The sequence below is a fragment of the Megalobrama amblycephala genome, linkage group LG21, assembly GCF_018812025.1.
Source record: "Megalobrama amblycephala isolate DHTTF-2021 linkage group LG21, ASM1881202v1, whole genome shotgun sequence".
NCBI classification, from domain to species: Eukaryota; Metazoa; Chordata; class Actinopteri; order Cypriniformes; family Xenocyprididae; genus Megalobrama; species Megalobrama amblycephala.
Window position 1 is genome coordinate 27,518,091 of NC_063064.1, and position 15,387 is coordinate 27,533,477.

At 35.4% G+C, this 15,387-nt stretch overlaps 2 protein-coding genes across 4 annotated transcripts; both read left to right on the top strand.

Moving 5' to 3' along the window:
- The first annotated feature begins 58 nt into the window (after nucleotides 1-58).
- LOC125256849 (inter-alpha-trypsin inhibitor heavy chain H3-like) lies at nucleotides 59-8,617 on the top strand. 2 transcript variants are annotated; one of them, XM_048173103.1, is made up of 23 exons: nucleotides 59-204; nucleotides 657-820; nucleotides 1,019-1,123; nucleotides 1,446-1,608; nucleotides 1,701-1,811; nucleotides 1,913-2,041; nucleotides 2,193-2,309; nucleotides 2,451-2,619; nucleotides 3,088-3,198; nucleotides 3,453-3,634; nucleotides 3,788-3,967; nucleotides 4,296-4,423; nucleotides 4,516-4,688; nucleotides 4,806-4,883; nucleotides 5,624-5,662; nucleotides 5,757-5,795; nucleotides 5,888-5,926; nucleotides 6,065-6,118; nucleotides 6,228-6,329; nucleotides 6,446-6,617; nucleotides 7,685-7,830; nucleotides 7,964-8,048; nucleotides 8,140-8,617. In XM_048173103.1, exons 1-23 carry the CDS (start codon nucleotides 133-135, stop codon nucleotides 8,252-8,254), a joined length of 2,673 nt encoding a protein of 890 aa, XP_048029060.1. In that variant the 5' UTR covers nucleotides 59-132; the 3' UTR covers nucleotides 8,255-8,617. The 2 variants fall into 2 exon arrangements, with proteins under 2 accessions (XP_048029060.1, XP_048029061.1); XM_048173104.1 differs by having other exon boundaries at nucleotides 5,636-5,662.
- Nucleotides 8,618-9,989: 1,372 nt separating this feature from the next.
- Nucleotides 9,990-11,829, top strand: LOC125256859 (inter-alpha-trypsin inhibitor heavy chain H3-like). Of its 2 annotated transcripts, none has more exons than XM_048173122.1 (5): nucleotides 9,990-10,138; nucleotides 10,237-10,416; nucleotides 10,661-10,788; nucleotides 10,857-11,029; nucleotides 11,599-11,829. In XM_048173122.1, the coding sequence occupies exons 3-5, from the start codon at nucleotides 10,694-10,696 to the stop codon at nucleotides 11,748-11,750; spliced, it is 420 nt and encodes a 139-aa protein (XP_048029079.1). In that variant the 5' UTR covers nucleotides 9,990-10,138; nucleotides 10,237-10,416; nucleotides 10,661-10,693; the 3' UTR covers nucleotides 11,751-11,829. The 2 variants fall into 2 exon arrangements, with proteins under 2 accessions (XP_048029079.1, XP_048029080.1); XM_048173123.1 differs by lacking the exon at nucleotides 11,599-11,829 and adding an exon at nucleotides 11,352-11,422.
- The last annotated feature ends 3,558 nt before the right edge of the window (nucleotides 11,830-15,387 follow it).

The following is a 15,387-nucleotide window of genomic DNA, read 5'->3' on the forward strand; positions in this document are numbered from 1 at the left end:
TTATGCTTTGCCTCTGTTTCTACCATATAAGGGCATTTTTAAAAGGGGCAGTGTCTGTGCCCTGCCTTTGATAACCAATAGTGGCTTCATTACAGTTGTTAGTTGTCTTTTTCGATTTCTTCTCAAATCACCATGGACAAAGCTGCACTGAGACTAACTTTTTTTGGCTTTCTGTTCACTTGTGTCAACTTGGCTGCCAAAAAGGTAAATCAACAGGTTACAAACAAAAAGTGCATTTGGGGAAATAATTTATTTCTCAATATTCTTTACTGACAAGCTGTTATTCTCCACTAAATAGTTGATAGTTGAGAGAAAGTTAAGCAAAAATGGAACAAATCAAAATTAATACACCCTTGGACATAAATCTGTGTAAAAAGATCAGTGATAATTTGTTCATAATTTAATTCCACATTCAGTATCTCAGTATTGAATTAAAATTGATCCGCTTTCGCAAGGGGCTCAAAATACCGTGTAAACTGATCATGTTTGAGGAGAAAGTCCACATTAGTATGTTTGGGGTTGTTTTGTTTTATAAGGAAGGTTAATGTCAATATGTTTGAGTGTTCTTGCTGTATTAGCTGGCACCATCAACAACAATATCAACCTGTCCTATAAGCCTGTAATGAGAGCACTGTTACTTGTTCACTTTAATACAGAAACAAGACATAGATATTTACAGCTTCCACATTAACTCTACGATCACCAGCCGCTACGCTACCACGGTCATCACAAGCCGTGTGGCAAACCTGTTAACTCAATCTCAAGAGGTCCATTTTGAGGTCAAGATACCCAAGAATGCATTCATCAGCCGGTTTAGAATGTAAGTAAATACCAAAACAAAATCTACAGCATTAAAATGTTCAAACAATAGTAAAACATTCTCTTTCACTCATATTCTATTCATATAGGAACAGCCAGACTTACCTAATGTAAATTAAACTATTAACAATTTAGTGCATTTATTAGAGCTATACCCCAGTTCCTGATTTTCATTGCTGATTATATACTTTCACATTAGGACCATAGATGGGAACACATATGATGGAGTTGTGAAGGAAAAAGAGGAAGCTCAGCGGGAATACAGTGAAGCAGTATCTCGAGGAGAAAGTGCTGGACTGGTCAGGTACTTGGTATTTTAAAAAGAAGATGATTCCTGTAGCTCAAATGGTAGAGCATGGTACTAGCAATGCCAAGGTCAAGATTACAAGGGAATGCATGGACTGATTTAAAAAAAAAAAAAAAAAAAAAAAAAAAAAAATTATAGGCCTTCCTTCATTGCAGTGTAAGTCACTTGTGTAATGTATATAATTCAATGTATTGTAATTGCAATGTAAGTCCAAATGCATAATGCATATAATATATAAATGTAAGATATCATTAATTTCTTTGGCATTAAATAAGGATAAAATGTATTTATTACATGATTATTAAATATTCTATTTCAGTGCTGTTGGAAGGACTTTTGAAGACTTTAAAACATCAGTGACAGTAGCTGCTCTTAGTAAAGTGACCTTTGAGTTGACCTACGAAGAACTGCTAAAGCGTCGCCTTGGCAAATATGAGTTACTCATCAATGCCCAACCGATGCAGCCGGTGGCAGATTTCAAGGTATGAAAAGAAACAAATCAAGACTGTTATAATGAATATTTATAGATTATGGCATTGTGAAATGTAAAATTTGTACATTTTATTTTGGTTAGATTGACGTACATATCCATGAGAATCCAGGAATTTCTTTCTTGGAGGTCAAAGGTGGTCTGAACACTAAGGATCTGGCTAATGCTGTCACAACCTTCAGAGCAGACAAAGATGTAAGAAATGAAAGTGAATGATGAAAAAAAGCAACTTTTTTCTGGAAAATGTTAATATGATGAAATATATTGTGAAAACTTCTGCCATTTTGCAATCTTAGGCATGGGTGAAGTTCTACCCCACTCGTGACCAGCAAACAAAGTGTGATGATTGTAGTAAAAATGGTCTGAATGGCAACCTGATCATTATGTATGATGTTGAGAGACTAAAACAAAGTGGAGATCTGAAGGTATGTAGTGAACTTAGTTATTTAAATTTAAACTGGCAGGGAGACAGGTGTTCATGATGACAACCAGAAAATGTTCACACTGACAGCAACAAAGTGACCTGAAACATTCATTCAAGTCTCACTCCCACTTGTGACCCGTCCTCTTTTTCAGGCATCAGAAGGCTACTTTGTCCACTACTTTGCACCTACAGATATTCAGCGCATTCCCAAAAATGTGGTGTTTATCATTGACAAGAGTGGCTCTATGTCAGGCAAAAAAATAGAGCAGGTGAACTTCTTTTTTAGTCATTTCGCCTTTTGTGTTTTACTTGGTGAATTGTGAAATGCTAAGAATAACACATAATAAATTATGTTTTTTCATATAGCTATGTTTTCATAAATTGTAGCTGATCGAAGCGTTATGTTTTAGACTCGTTTGGCCATGCTGAGGATTTTAAGTGACCTTGCAGAGGATGACCACTTCGGATTGATTACATTCAATGGTTACATTCAAACTTGGAAACCTGAACTTCTCAAAGCTACTGAAGGAGATGTGGAAGAAGCAAAGACATTTGTGAAGAGGATTACGAGTGAAGGATGTAAAGTATTCACCAACAGCCAATTGAACAAAAGCATTTTAGATGAATAAATTGGTGGTATTATGAGAAAAAATACCCTCAAGTGAAAATGATCGCCCAACTGAAACCATTCAGAAAAGATTTGATCTCCATGGCTTCAGTAGTTGCAAGGCCAAATCTTTGACTGTAAATTGACTAAAACTGGTCTAAAATATTACACCTAGACATCCTAGAAAAGGGTCAAATCGTGCTCCTGGAGCACTGTCCTGAAAAGTTCAGCTCCAAACCCAATTAAACACACCTGTACCAGCTAATCAAAGTCTTACTAGGCATACTAGAAATATCCAGGCAGGTGTTTTGAGGCAAGTTGGAGCTAAACTCTGCAGGTCAGTGCCCCTCTAGCACTGAGTTTGGACACCCCTGTCCTAGACTTATGATCTCCCTAGTTTAACCGAATGACATTTATTTGTAATAATTTCTTTCATTCAGCCACAGACATAAATGCTGCAGTGCTAAAAGCTGTGGACATGATCAACAAACACCATCAAGAGGGATCTGCATCCATCCTGATCCTGCTGACTGATGGAAATCCCACTACAGGCACAAAACATCTGATTCACTCATGCACACACACTTGTATATTGACAGTTTGGGGTTAAATATTGTGCATAGATACTCTACATAGAGCATATACTGTATTGCTTATAAAGTTACCAACACAGCACAATCTTTTCAGAAAAAAAATGTATGCATACTATGATCCAGTACACTAAAATATCCTGGAGTATGCATTTAGCAGTAAGATGTCCACTATTCTTAATCACCTGAAACCATCTTCCTTTTTTTGTGAAAAGGTGAGACCGACCTAGTGAAGATTCAGAAAAATGTGAAAAAGGCCATTGATGGAAAATTTCCTTTATACTGTTTGGGTTTTGGGTTTGATGTTAGCTTTGAGTTCCTGGAGAAGTTGTCATTGGAAAATAACGGTGTTGCTCGCAGGATCTATGAGGAATCTGATGCTGATCAACAACTGCAGGTCAGATTTAATAAAAGAACTCTTTTTAGGGTAGCGATTTGGGTTTGAGTCCAGCTTGGGTAATTTCCCAATATGCCATATGCTGTTTCCAGTGCTAAACATACACTCAACTTAACTTGTTTATATACTGTATCCTTGTATTTACTCTGGTAGGGCTTCTACGAGGAAGTGGCCACTCCACTCTTGACTGATGTCCACCTTAACTACCAAGGAGTTGCCAATTTAACCCAAACCATTTTCAGCCAGTACTACAATGGTTCTGAGATTGTGGTGGCTGGTCAGATCACTGATAACAGTTTGGAAAGTTTCACCACTGAAGTCATTGCATTATCGGTAAGATAACCACTACTGCTTACAGATTAACATTTAAAGGGAATAGTCCAAAAATTCTGAAATTATTTACTCATGCTCATGTCTTTCCAACTTGTAAGCTATTATAATATTTAGGTTGTTATTCACTGATAATCATATTCTGAATATTCTTGAAAAATTCTCTTTTTGTGTTCAATGGATAAAACATCAGAATACAGGTTTGGAATTACTTAAGGGTGAGTAAATAATGGCAGGCATTGTCATTTTTTTGTTGTGCATTATTTCTTTTAAACCTCTAGAGGTGGATCAGCAAAATTTGAGCTTCTGACCTTTATTTTCTATGTTCCAGAAAAGCAACAAGGTGGTATATCATAACAACGTACCTACAGACGAACTAAACAGTGACAGACCTGAAAATGAGAACTTAATTAAACGATTATGGGCCTTCCTTACAGTAAAGCAGCTACTGGAGAAAGAGTAAATATACATATTACTGATTCTACTATATCGCTGTATGTATGAAACATAGTATTACTAAATATTCATTTGTGGATTTTTCTGTACGTCAGAGTGACTCTACAAGGCCTGGAAAAAGACAATGCAAAGAAAGAAGCCCTTGATCTTTCTCTGAAGTACAAATTTGTCACACCGCTTACATCAATGGTGGTCACCAAACCCCAGGATGAGGAAATGCAGGTTGCCCACAAACCAAAGGAGGGAGAGGAGCGACAAACAAGAAGGGGTATGAAATAATAATAAGAAAAAATAAAGAAAACTAACTGTTGGATATGTATTTGTTTTATGAGAATAATCTTCACACCATCATATTTTGATAATGAGCATTGTTTCTCCTGTGTAGCATCGAGACGGAAGTCCAGGCCCAAATACGGTTCTTCATTAAGTTACAGACCTTTTGGTCCTTCAGGTGGTCCTTCAGGTAAATTACCTACATTTCCAAACCTGTTCCCACATATGAAAACAGTCTAAATAAAAAAAACAACACAAACAGCATAAAATGCATAAAGACCTGCTAGAACAATATGACCAACACTTGTGAAAATTGAAAATTGTGACTTTATGTAATTTGCATTTGCCACAATCACTTGCCATGCTGTTCAAAAGTTTGGGGTCAATATGCTTTAGGGACACGAAATTGAGCAAAGGTGACAGTAAAACACTTTTTTTATTCATTAGAGAATCCTAAAAAACATATTGCTGTTTCCACAAACATATTAAGCAGCACAACATTGATGGTAATAATAAGAAATATTTCTTAAACAGCAAATCATCATATTAGAATGATTTTTGCAGGATCATGTGACACTGAAGACTGGAGTAATGATGCTGAAAATTCAGCTCTGATCACAGGAATAAATTACATTTTAAAATTTCTTCTTAAGTTGTAATGATATTTCAAAATATTGCTGTTTTTACTGTATTTTTTAATCAAATAAATGCAGCTTTGATAAGAATAAAAGACAAAAACATAAAAAAAAAAAAAAAAAAAAAAAAAAAAAAAAACTTACAGACCCAAACTTTTAAATGATTTTTTAAATGTATTGTAAAGGCACATATCATGGAAATCAACAAAATACAAAACAAAAACATGCTTGGTAACTTGCAAAGCAATGCTTTCATTATTTGGAAAGTGTCTCATGTGTGTTTTCCTCACTGTAGCTTCTTTTTTAGATGACAGTAGTGTAAGGCTTCTAAAAGGTAATGTATCACTTCCCTTGCTATTACCGTTATTCATGTGACATTGAAATCCCCACTCAAACTTATTTTCTAATTCTCTTATCTTTCATTATAGAGAACAGGAACCCAATAAGAAAAGAAAAAGTCCTAAAATGTAAGTATAAGAAATTCACCATGTGTGTATTCTAATATGTAAATGAGCATTAAATAAATGATTATAGCTGTTATACCTGTTTGTGATTCCAGTCATCTCTTCTTCAAGTTTGACTGTCTTCAAAGATAATGGTACAACTTTAATTAATTTACCTGCCATTTTACCATTGATATTTTGCAATATATTTTTATTATAATATCAAGTGATTTTTCATGATCATATTTACTTATTTCCTTTCATGATCTTATAAAATTTTTACTCGCATTTAGTCAGGGCACGATTACCAAGAACAACTCAGAAACCTGTGACAACCTCTCCTCCATGTATGTGGGTCTTATTTATGTATTGTTTTTATCTTGTATAGTGCATCTGCTTTTCATCTGACATCATATTTTGCTATTTTCATGTCTTCTTTCTCTTTTGGTACTTCAGTGAAGAGCATTAGGATTTTGAAATCTTCTGGTAATGCTAAGCCACTTTGTTACGATGTTCCTCTTGCTCAGAAAGTCAGACTCCTACAAAATGACGTATCAGGTCAGATATCCAGCGTGTTCTAGTACAGTTTAGTTAAATGAACAGTATTATTTAATTGCTTTAATTTTTTCATTTCTATTTAGGCACAATCTCACATGTTTGTCTATACTCTGCAGAATTTTCTATGAACGGGCAGCTTGATTCAGAGAACGGCTTCAGTCAGATTGCATTTCATTACAAAACGGATCACCATCTGTTGCTCAGCACTAGTGAGATTTCCTACTTTGATGGACAGGACACTGTGAAGTTTTCATGGGATCAAGGCCTCACCCACCATGAGACAGAACAGTAATATGCTTAAACTATGTTGAAAAAAAATCTTTAACACAACTATATAAAAAACTGCATATTGTATTCCATATATTTTGAGAATTTACATAATGTTATTACAAAATATTAATTTATACAGTAGCTCCTTTTAACAGAGTGTTGTTGTCGGAAAAAATAGGAATCATGGAGGACAGTTTTTTATTGCTTATTTCTTGGAGAAATCTTATTAAAGCCTAAATGTATTGAAAATTTTGAATAAAACGTTCCATTCGTTGACAAGCATATAAACAATCACTGCGCAATCTAATTAGCTTGCTGACGATTCAGACGAAAACAAGCTATTTTCGCTGTGTATAAAACATATATGTAAAAATGCACCACTTTAATGAAAAGACAAGGTGATGTAGCTGTTGTGGGAAAAAAAAAATCATATGGAATAGCAGTCACAGCAACAAATCGTTCTCCCCTCCGCCATGTTTAAAGTTTATGGCCCACACAATTCTGGAACCTATTGGTGCATTCAAGCAAAGACTATAGATTCAGTCATGTCGAAAAGATCGTATTTAAAAGTTGAATGCACATGAGCGCCACTACAAAGTCGTAAATACCAGTGGGAAGCTCAGGATTTTCTTTACGAGTTAAAGAGAATGTAGACGGCCATCTTTCTCCAACGAAAGAGACGTGAATGCACCTGACATAGTAAACACACCTTCCCACCTATGCGAACTTCCCAGAAGGACTTGTCTTGAATGCACCATATCCCTAAGTTTCCCGGTGGTAAATACAACTTGAGAGGGCATCAATATAGAAACCCGTATTTACGATAATTCCGATAGCATGTGAAGGCAGCATGTTTGAGCTGTGTTTAAAGCAGGATGGATTCTGATTGGCTGTCAATGTTTTTATTATTCATCAGCTGGAAAAAATCTTTCTGAAAGTGATTGGAATTATATCATTCCTTTGTGTCTGTATCTTTAGTTGTGGACTTCCTTATTCTCATAGAATTAGAATGATTATTAAATCTTTATATTTAACATTATAGTCATCGCCCATGGTGTGAACAGCCCTTTATTTTGTGTCAACAGCGTGTCTCTGATTCTGCGGAGTAATGAAATGGATGTTACCATGGGAAACATACGTGTTGTCATTCTTCTTCATAAGAAGGATGAAGTTTTTCTGTGGCCTGCCGTTTGGCAACAGCCAAAAGATGCTGGTTTCACAGGAATTTTAGGTAAGAGAGTCACTAATCAATCATTTACGTTATACACTAATCTCTACTTATAAATAGCTCTGTTTTTGACGATATGGTAGTTATTAAACCACCACTAGGAACAAATTACAATGTCTGTGGATAATATTTTAAGGAGAAGCTGATATTTCATATGAGGAGATCCCAGGATCACAAACACCAACTTTAAAGTTAAAAGACAAGGAAGTGAAGACATCTTGGTAATCAATATACATACATATAATTGAACTTCCATAAAACTGTATATGATTTTTTAAAATATATTTTAAGTAAGCATCTTGTTCATTTCAGGGTGATGGTGAGGGACTACAGATTTTCTTTTGCTCCTGTCATTGGATGTTGGCTCGTACCATTCCAGGTTATTGCGCAGCAGGAGCTCTCTGACTTCACTGTTACTCAATTGTAGAGTTCAGACAAATTTACTTTGCCATCATTTCCCTCTGCTTTAGGGTGCAGGAATTACTCACTTCATTAATTTTCTCTATTTGTTGCTCTGTCTTTGAATGTTTATGAATATGCTTTTCTTTTCCCACACATATGCACTTTAGCTGCTTTAGCTGGCAAACCATATGATGAAATAGCAATTAAAATTGCTCAGCAACAATTGTATGCATACATTTGTATGCATACAATTGTATGCATACATACATACATATGCAAACCCTTTGATTGGTGCCTTTCTAAGTATTGCTCATGATTATTTCTGTGAAGTAACTACTTTTTGTGGTCATGTCTGGTAATAAAATAAAAACACATTAATAAACTTCTACAGAATGTATTTACAAATTATATATAGATAATATATTTTCTAAAAAGAGTTTTGACTTTTGAGGGGTTCAAGAATCTGATTACAAATAAAGGGGGTCGAGCAGCTCTCAGACTGATTCTCTTGAGCGTCTTTCTCATCTTAGCCAGTTCTCAACCTGTTAAGAAGGTGAGGGTCAAATCTCAGATTAAGATGAAGATGATGTGTCAAAATTCTAAAAACAGATTCATTATTTGTATTTGAGATGAAGATCCAGACAAACTAAAACTATTTCTTTTAGTTGAAAGTGTTCAAAAGTTTGAGGTCAGCAAGTTAAATAAAAAAAAATTAATACTTTTAATTATTAAATTAATCAAACATGACAATCAAGACATTTATAATATTACAAAAGCTGTTGTTTGATTAAACTTTATTCATCAAAAAAAAAAAAAAAAAAAAAAAAAAATCTTAGTTTCAAAGAAAATAATTTAGCAGTACAACTGTTTTTAACTCTAATTAATAACAAATGTTTCTTAAACATAAAATCAGCATATTAGAATGATTTCTGTAGGATCATGTGACACTGAAGACTGGAGTAATGATGCTGAAAATTCAGCTTTGAATTTACATTTTAAATATGATAGAAAACTGTTGCTTAATAATTTACACTGAGATGTAGTCATCAAAATGTATTTGTTGTTTAGTCCAAAGGCCTTTTCTTTGTGCCATTTCCGAGCAGTAAATATTTGAACAATCCCACACAAAAAGGAGGAGTAAATGTGCACCATCCAATCACCCTCTGTTATATGAACATATCATTTTAATTTGTCTGAACTGTTTGATGTCTCAACAGAAACAAAATGTGAATACAGCTTCTACAGTACATTAACTCCATGGTCAAGATACTCAAGACTGCCTTCATCAGCAAATTCAGAATCTAGGGAAACATGAGTTGTGTTATATAGAGATAAAGTGGTAAAAATGCCATTTACTGTATATGTTGGTCTCAGGTCATGTCCATTATAATGTAGCTAAACAAAACTTTGAAGACTTTAGAAGACTTTAAAACTTCAGTGACGGTGGCTGCTCTCAGTAAAGTGACCTTTGAGTTAACCTACGAAGAACTGCTAAAGCGTCGCTTTGGCAAATATGAGTTACTCATCAATGCTGATGCAACCGGTGGCAGATTTCAAGGTAGAAGAAGAAAGGAAGAACAAATAGATCATCAATTTAGATGGATAGAAAGATCATGTTTCTTTTACTCACATTAGATGGATATACACATCCAAGAGAAACCAGGAATTTCCTTCTTGGAGGTGAAAGGAGATTTGAGCACCGGTGATCTGGCCAATGCCATCAAAACCACCAGAGCAGACAAAGATGTAAGAGCTTAAAATGAGGGTAAAACCCTTAGCTTAGATGTTCTCATTATGCTACTACACTTCAAACAAAGTGACCAGATGACCAAACTGACATACATGAGATGCAAATGGTGGAGTTGCTCGCAGGATTTATGAAGATTCGGACGCTGATCTACAGCTGCAGGTGGACTACAGAGAATCAGCTGTGAATTCATCCTCAGTTCTTATCTGTTCTGTGTTTGAATGCATGTAAACCCTTTATTTTGGTTTGTTATATTGTAGGGCTTCTATGATGAAGTTGCCGTCCCTCTCCTCACTGATATTCAACTTAAATACACAGGAGGGACAAACCTTACCAAGACCAGCTTTAACCTGTACTTCAACGGCTCTGAGATTGTGGTTTCAGGACAAATCACAGACAACAGTGTGGAGAGTTTCAGCACTGAAGTCATTGCAGTATCAGTAAGATCATCATGGAGCTTTACAACCATGTCTTCTGTTTATTAAATTGCTATGAATTGAGTGTGTTGTTTTTATCTCGGCAGTCTCAACTGAGGTCATTATATTGGATATTATTATTATTGATGGTCAGTTGTTGAAGAGTTTGGAATAATGGTCACTTTATTTTCAGATAAAGTTAATGGTGAAAGTGGTAATGACAACATTCCTGATAAAAATGTTCATTAGTATTATTATTTCTGAACAGAAAGGCAATAATGTGACGTATCAGGACACTGTAATGATAAAAGACCCCAGTGATGTCCCACCTGAGAATGAAGATTTCATGCAGAGACTGTGGGCCTACCTTACAGTGAAGCAACTTCTGGAAAGGCAGTAAGTTTATGGAGTGATACGACATTCTGCATTTTAAGTTGGACATTGAGGACATCTTTCTGTCTCAGGGTGCTTCTTCAAGGACAAGAGAAAGAGGATGAAGAGAAAGAAGCTCTCAAACTCTCTCTGAAATACCAGTTTGTCACCCCCCTCACCTCTATGGTCGTCACTAAGCCACAGAAGGATGAAGTGGAAGTTGCCGACAAACCCAAAGAGGGAGGAGAGGATCCCAGACCTCCAGGTGAGAACTGTTGTTTTACAAACCTTGTAAATGAAAGTGTGCAAATATTTGACCTTTAACAAAAGAGTAAGGTCCATTTTATGCAGCAAAATAAACACAGTGACGGTGACGGCAGCAATATGAAAAGTTATGTATTAATGTATTAATATAGCTTTGCATCAACGTTGTGCATCCTAACATGTATCTGAACTTGAATAGATTCAGCTACTGTATTTATGCATGTATTACATGTATTTATATTTATACTCAAGGGGGTTCAAAAGTCATAGATCACTTGTGAAATAGTTTTAGTTAATTACTGTACAGTTTATTTCTGTCACAGACACGTCAGGTTCCAACATCAACCAATCCCAGCGCACACCATCCCCAGAGTACTGATCACCGCCACCTGCACCTCATCACCACACTCATCAACAGCACCATAAAGAGCACACACACACACACACACACACACACACACACACAGACACACAGACACACACAGAGCACTCCATGTCCGGTCTCGTTCGCATATACTTCTGTTAATGCTTACCTCAAGGACTCCTCTCTCCATACTTACCTGTCTCCAGCGTGTCTCCTTCCCTCTGTGTGCCTCGTCTACTGTGTGGGTGTGCTCCAGTCTGCTCCAGTCACCTCCAGCGATCTCCAAGCTCCAGCGTGTTCATACATCTCCATATCTGAAAGGAAAAGGACAGTAACTATCTCCATTATTATCATCTAATCATTCATTGACTCTACACTGCTTACCTGTTTCATGCTCCGTGCTCTACTGGTGTCAATAAACACAAGTTGCCTGTTTACATCTCTGTCTGCCTCCTGTGTACCGTAACAATTTCATTACAAAATATATTATCAGCATAACAGTTTGACAACAAAACGTGAATTGACATGAATTTTAGTATGTCTCCTTTTGTCAAAAATGAGTGCAGAATCTTAAATATTCTTCTTCATTTTCTGTCATAACATTGATTTGTTTCAGAATGTTCAAAATTCTAAACTTTGTTTCCAGGTTTAAATAAAAGAAAATCTCAAATTTTCACAGTTTTGGTCTTGGACTTGTTGCCCATACTGTGAATAACACTTTTCTTTTTCTTTTTTAATCAGTAATGAGTTCACGTCCTTCATCTCAGAATCCTATTGCATGTATGTATAAAATGGTGAACTAAAAGTTCATTTACTCAAACTATTGCAGAGAATTTAAAGCTGCGATGAAATGAAAGTACCGTTATTTTCTTCTGTATTGTGATGCACATCCGAGTGAAACGACTTATCGAAAAATAAAATAAATGTAAAGCAGGGACTTGGTTTGGTAAATCAGTTGTTTATTGGATTTCGAGATGAAATACACCTCTTTTCCATCTACCCAAACTTCCTTTGAATAAAGTGTTGAAGTCATGCATACATCACCAGAGACATCGAAATAAAGAAAGGAAACATGTACAAGAATAGATGATTCACAATAAGTTTTATAACATGCATTTAGAAAATAGATAGGGTGAATTATCATTTTATACTGCATCTGCCTTTAAATATATATATTTTCCCCACTTGTTTTATATCCCAGCACCCGATCCGCCCAATCCACCCGATCCACCTGGGCCCGGTTTTTCAAAAGGATTAATCCGGATAAAATTGATCCGGATTTAGTAATCCTTTTTTTGCGATCCGTGATCACGTAATCCAGCTTACTTTTGGAGCCAGTTTTTTAAAGCAACATCGGATTGGATCAATCTGATCCGGATAGGAACTTTTCAGGATCACCAAATCTGGATTTCCAGTGCTCTACGGAGGCCCTAAAGGGACATGTTGATAGAAAGAATATGGGTTTTGAATTAAATATATTTTTGTTGGATATTTACAGCTGTTTAGGGATTGTTTTATGGCACCAAAATTTCTTTTTACTTTAGAGTAGGTTACCGAAAGGCTAAATATGTAGACTGATGTCTGCATTTAATTTATTACTTTAACAGTTAAACTAATCAAGAGCAAGATAAAAATGTGTATGTATATTACATGATAAAAATGTTGTATTTTTTGACTAGTTTTAAAGTTTTACTACATTTTCCTCCTGGAATCCACCTTGAAATCCTACCCCCTGTTGGGATCAGGATAATCCTGTTTTTTTGGATCAAAGTGATCCAAATCCTACAAAAAAGTTCTGAAAAACCCAAACTAAAGGTTTGATCCGGATCAAAACCAAGATTGGATTACGTGATCTAATCCGATTATGTAATTCGTTTTTTCTTTTGAAAAACACATTTTCAAGATTTGATCCAATCCGTTATCCAAAATCCTAGTGGATTACTTTTGAAAAACCGGGCCCTGCTGATCATCCAGGTATGCATTTTTTTCTTATTCTTCTAAAAGTTGTCTAATACTTCATTGCCTTATTCTACATGACCATATTCTACATCCCTAATCCTACCCAATACCTAAACTTAACAACTACCTTACTAACTATCAATAAGCAGTAATTAGAAATTTATTGAGGAAATAAATTGAGAAATGATTCTGGATCGATTTTAAGATTTTCCAAATGCATTGCGATTTTTCTCTCGAATGAGCTTAGTTTTTAACAGCAGATGGCACTATGTGCTTTAGAAACAGCCTATAAAATAATGATTCATAAAGTTTGAAAAGGTTGAAGCGAAGTGGGTTGTTTTCATTAAAGGTGCCCTCGAATGAAAAATTGCATTTATCTTGGCATAGTCAAATAACAAGAGTTCAGTACATGGAAATGACATACAGTGAGTCTCAAACTCCACTGTTTCCTCCTTCTTATATAAATCTCATTTGTTTAAAAGACCTCCGAAGAACAGGCGAATCTCAATATAACACCAACTGTTATATAACAGTCGGGGTGTACGCCCCCAATATTTGCATATGCCAGCCCATGTTCCCAACGTTATGAAAGGCATTAGACAAGGGCAGCCAGTAATGTCTGGATCTGTGCACAGGTGAATCATCAGACTAGGTAAGCAAGCAAGAACAATAGCGAAAAATGGCAGATGGAGCAATAATAACTGAAATGATCCATGATATCATGATATTTTTAGTGATATTTGTAAATTGTCTTTCTAAATATTTCGTTAGCATGTTGCTAATGTACTGTTAAATGTGGTTAAAGTTACCATCGTTTCTTACTGTATTCACGGAGACAAGAGCCGTCGCTATTTTCATTTTTAAACACTTGCAGTCTGTATAATTCATAAACACAACTTCATTCTTTATAAATCTCTCCAACAGTGTAGCATTAGCCGTTAGCCACGGAGCACAGCCTCAAATTCATTCAGAATTAATGTAAACAATATAACAGTATACAATACTCACATAATCCGACGAACACTTTGTAAAGATCCATTTGAGGGTTATATTAGCTGTGTGAACTTTGTTTATGCACTGTTCAAGGCAAGCGCAAGCTCCGTGGGCGTGGAGCACGAGAATTAAAGGACCAGTAGCCCTGAATTGGCTCATTTATAATGATGCCCCAAAATAGGCAGTTAAAAAAATGAATAAAAAAAAATCTATGGGGTATTTTGAGCTGAAACTTCACAGACACATTCAGGGGACACCTTAGACTTTTATTACATCTTTTTTTAAAAAGTTCTAGGGCACCTTTAATCTCACATCATAAAAGCATTCTGAGATGCTAGTACGATTAATAACTAGCCTAGAATGATATCTGCTGTTACAAACTAAGTACAAAATCGATTCAAGAGAGAATTGCGATGAATCTGGAAAATCTCAGAATCCATCCAACATTTTTCAATTTATTGATACTGTCCCAGCCTGTCCCAGCCATTGTTAATCTACTTGCATCAAATTCAAAATACATTTTTATGGACGCAGCCTACTAGATTTTATACAGCACTGTGTTGAATGTTGCAATGCAGGGTTTGCCTAAGCTGCCATAGCATTCTTTTCTATTAGAGATATTTTAGATATTGGTAAGCTCTTAAAAGTAGATTTTGGGTTAATATGACTAGATAAAAAAAAAACAACAACATTTGATCATGTTGAACAGTTATTTATGGGAAGTTTAAGAGGCTTTTGGTTTTGATAAAGTTTTTATTAATAAAATAAGAGTTTTGTATTGTGAGGTTGAAAGTATACTGAGGGTAAATGGTGATTTGTGTGAGTTATTAGACAAGTGTGTGCTCTTTATTTTATGTTATAGGCCTACAGTTTAGCAATTGAATCCCTATTTAGAGCAGATTTAAATGGTGTTGTTATACAAAATTGTTGGAAATGTTTTTAAAACCTACGCTGATGAAATTGTTATTTTTATTAAGGAACAAAGATATGTGAATAAGATGTCTAAGATTTTAAATCATTGGTGTTCTCTTCTACAAAAGTAA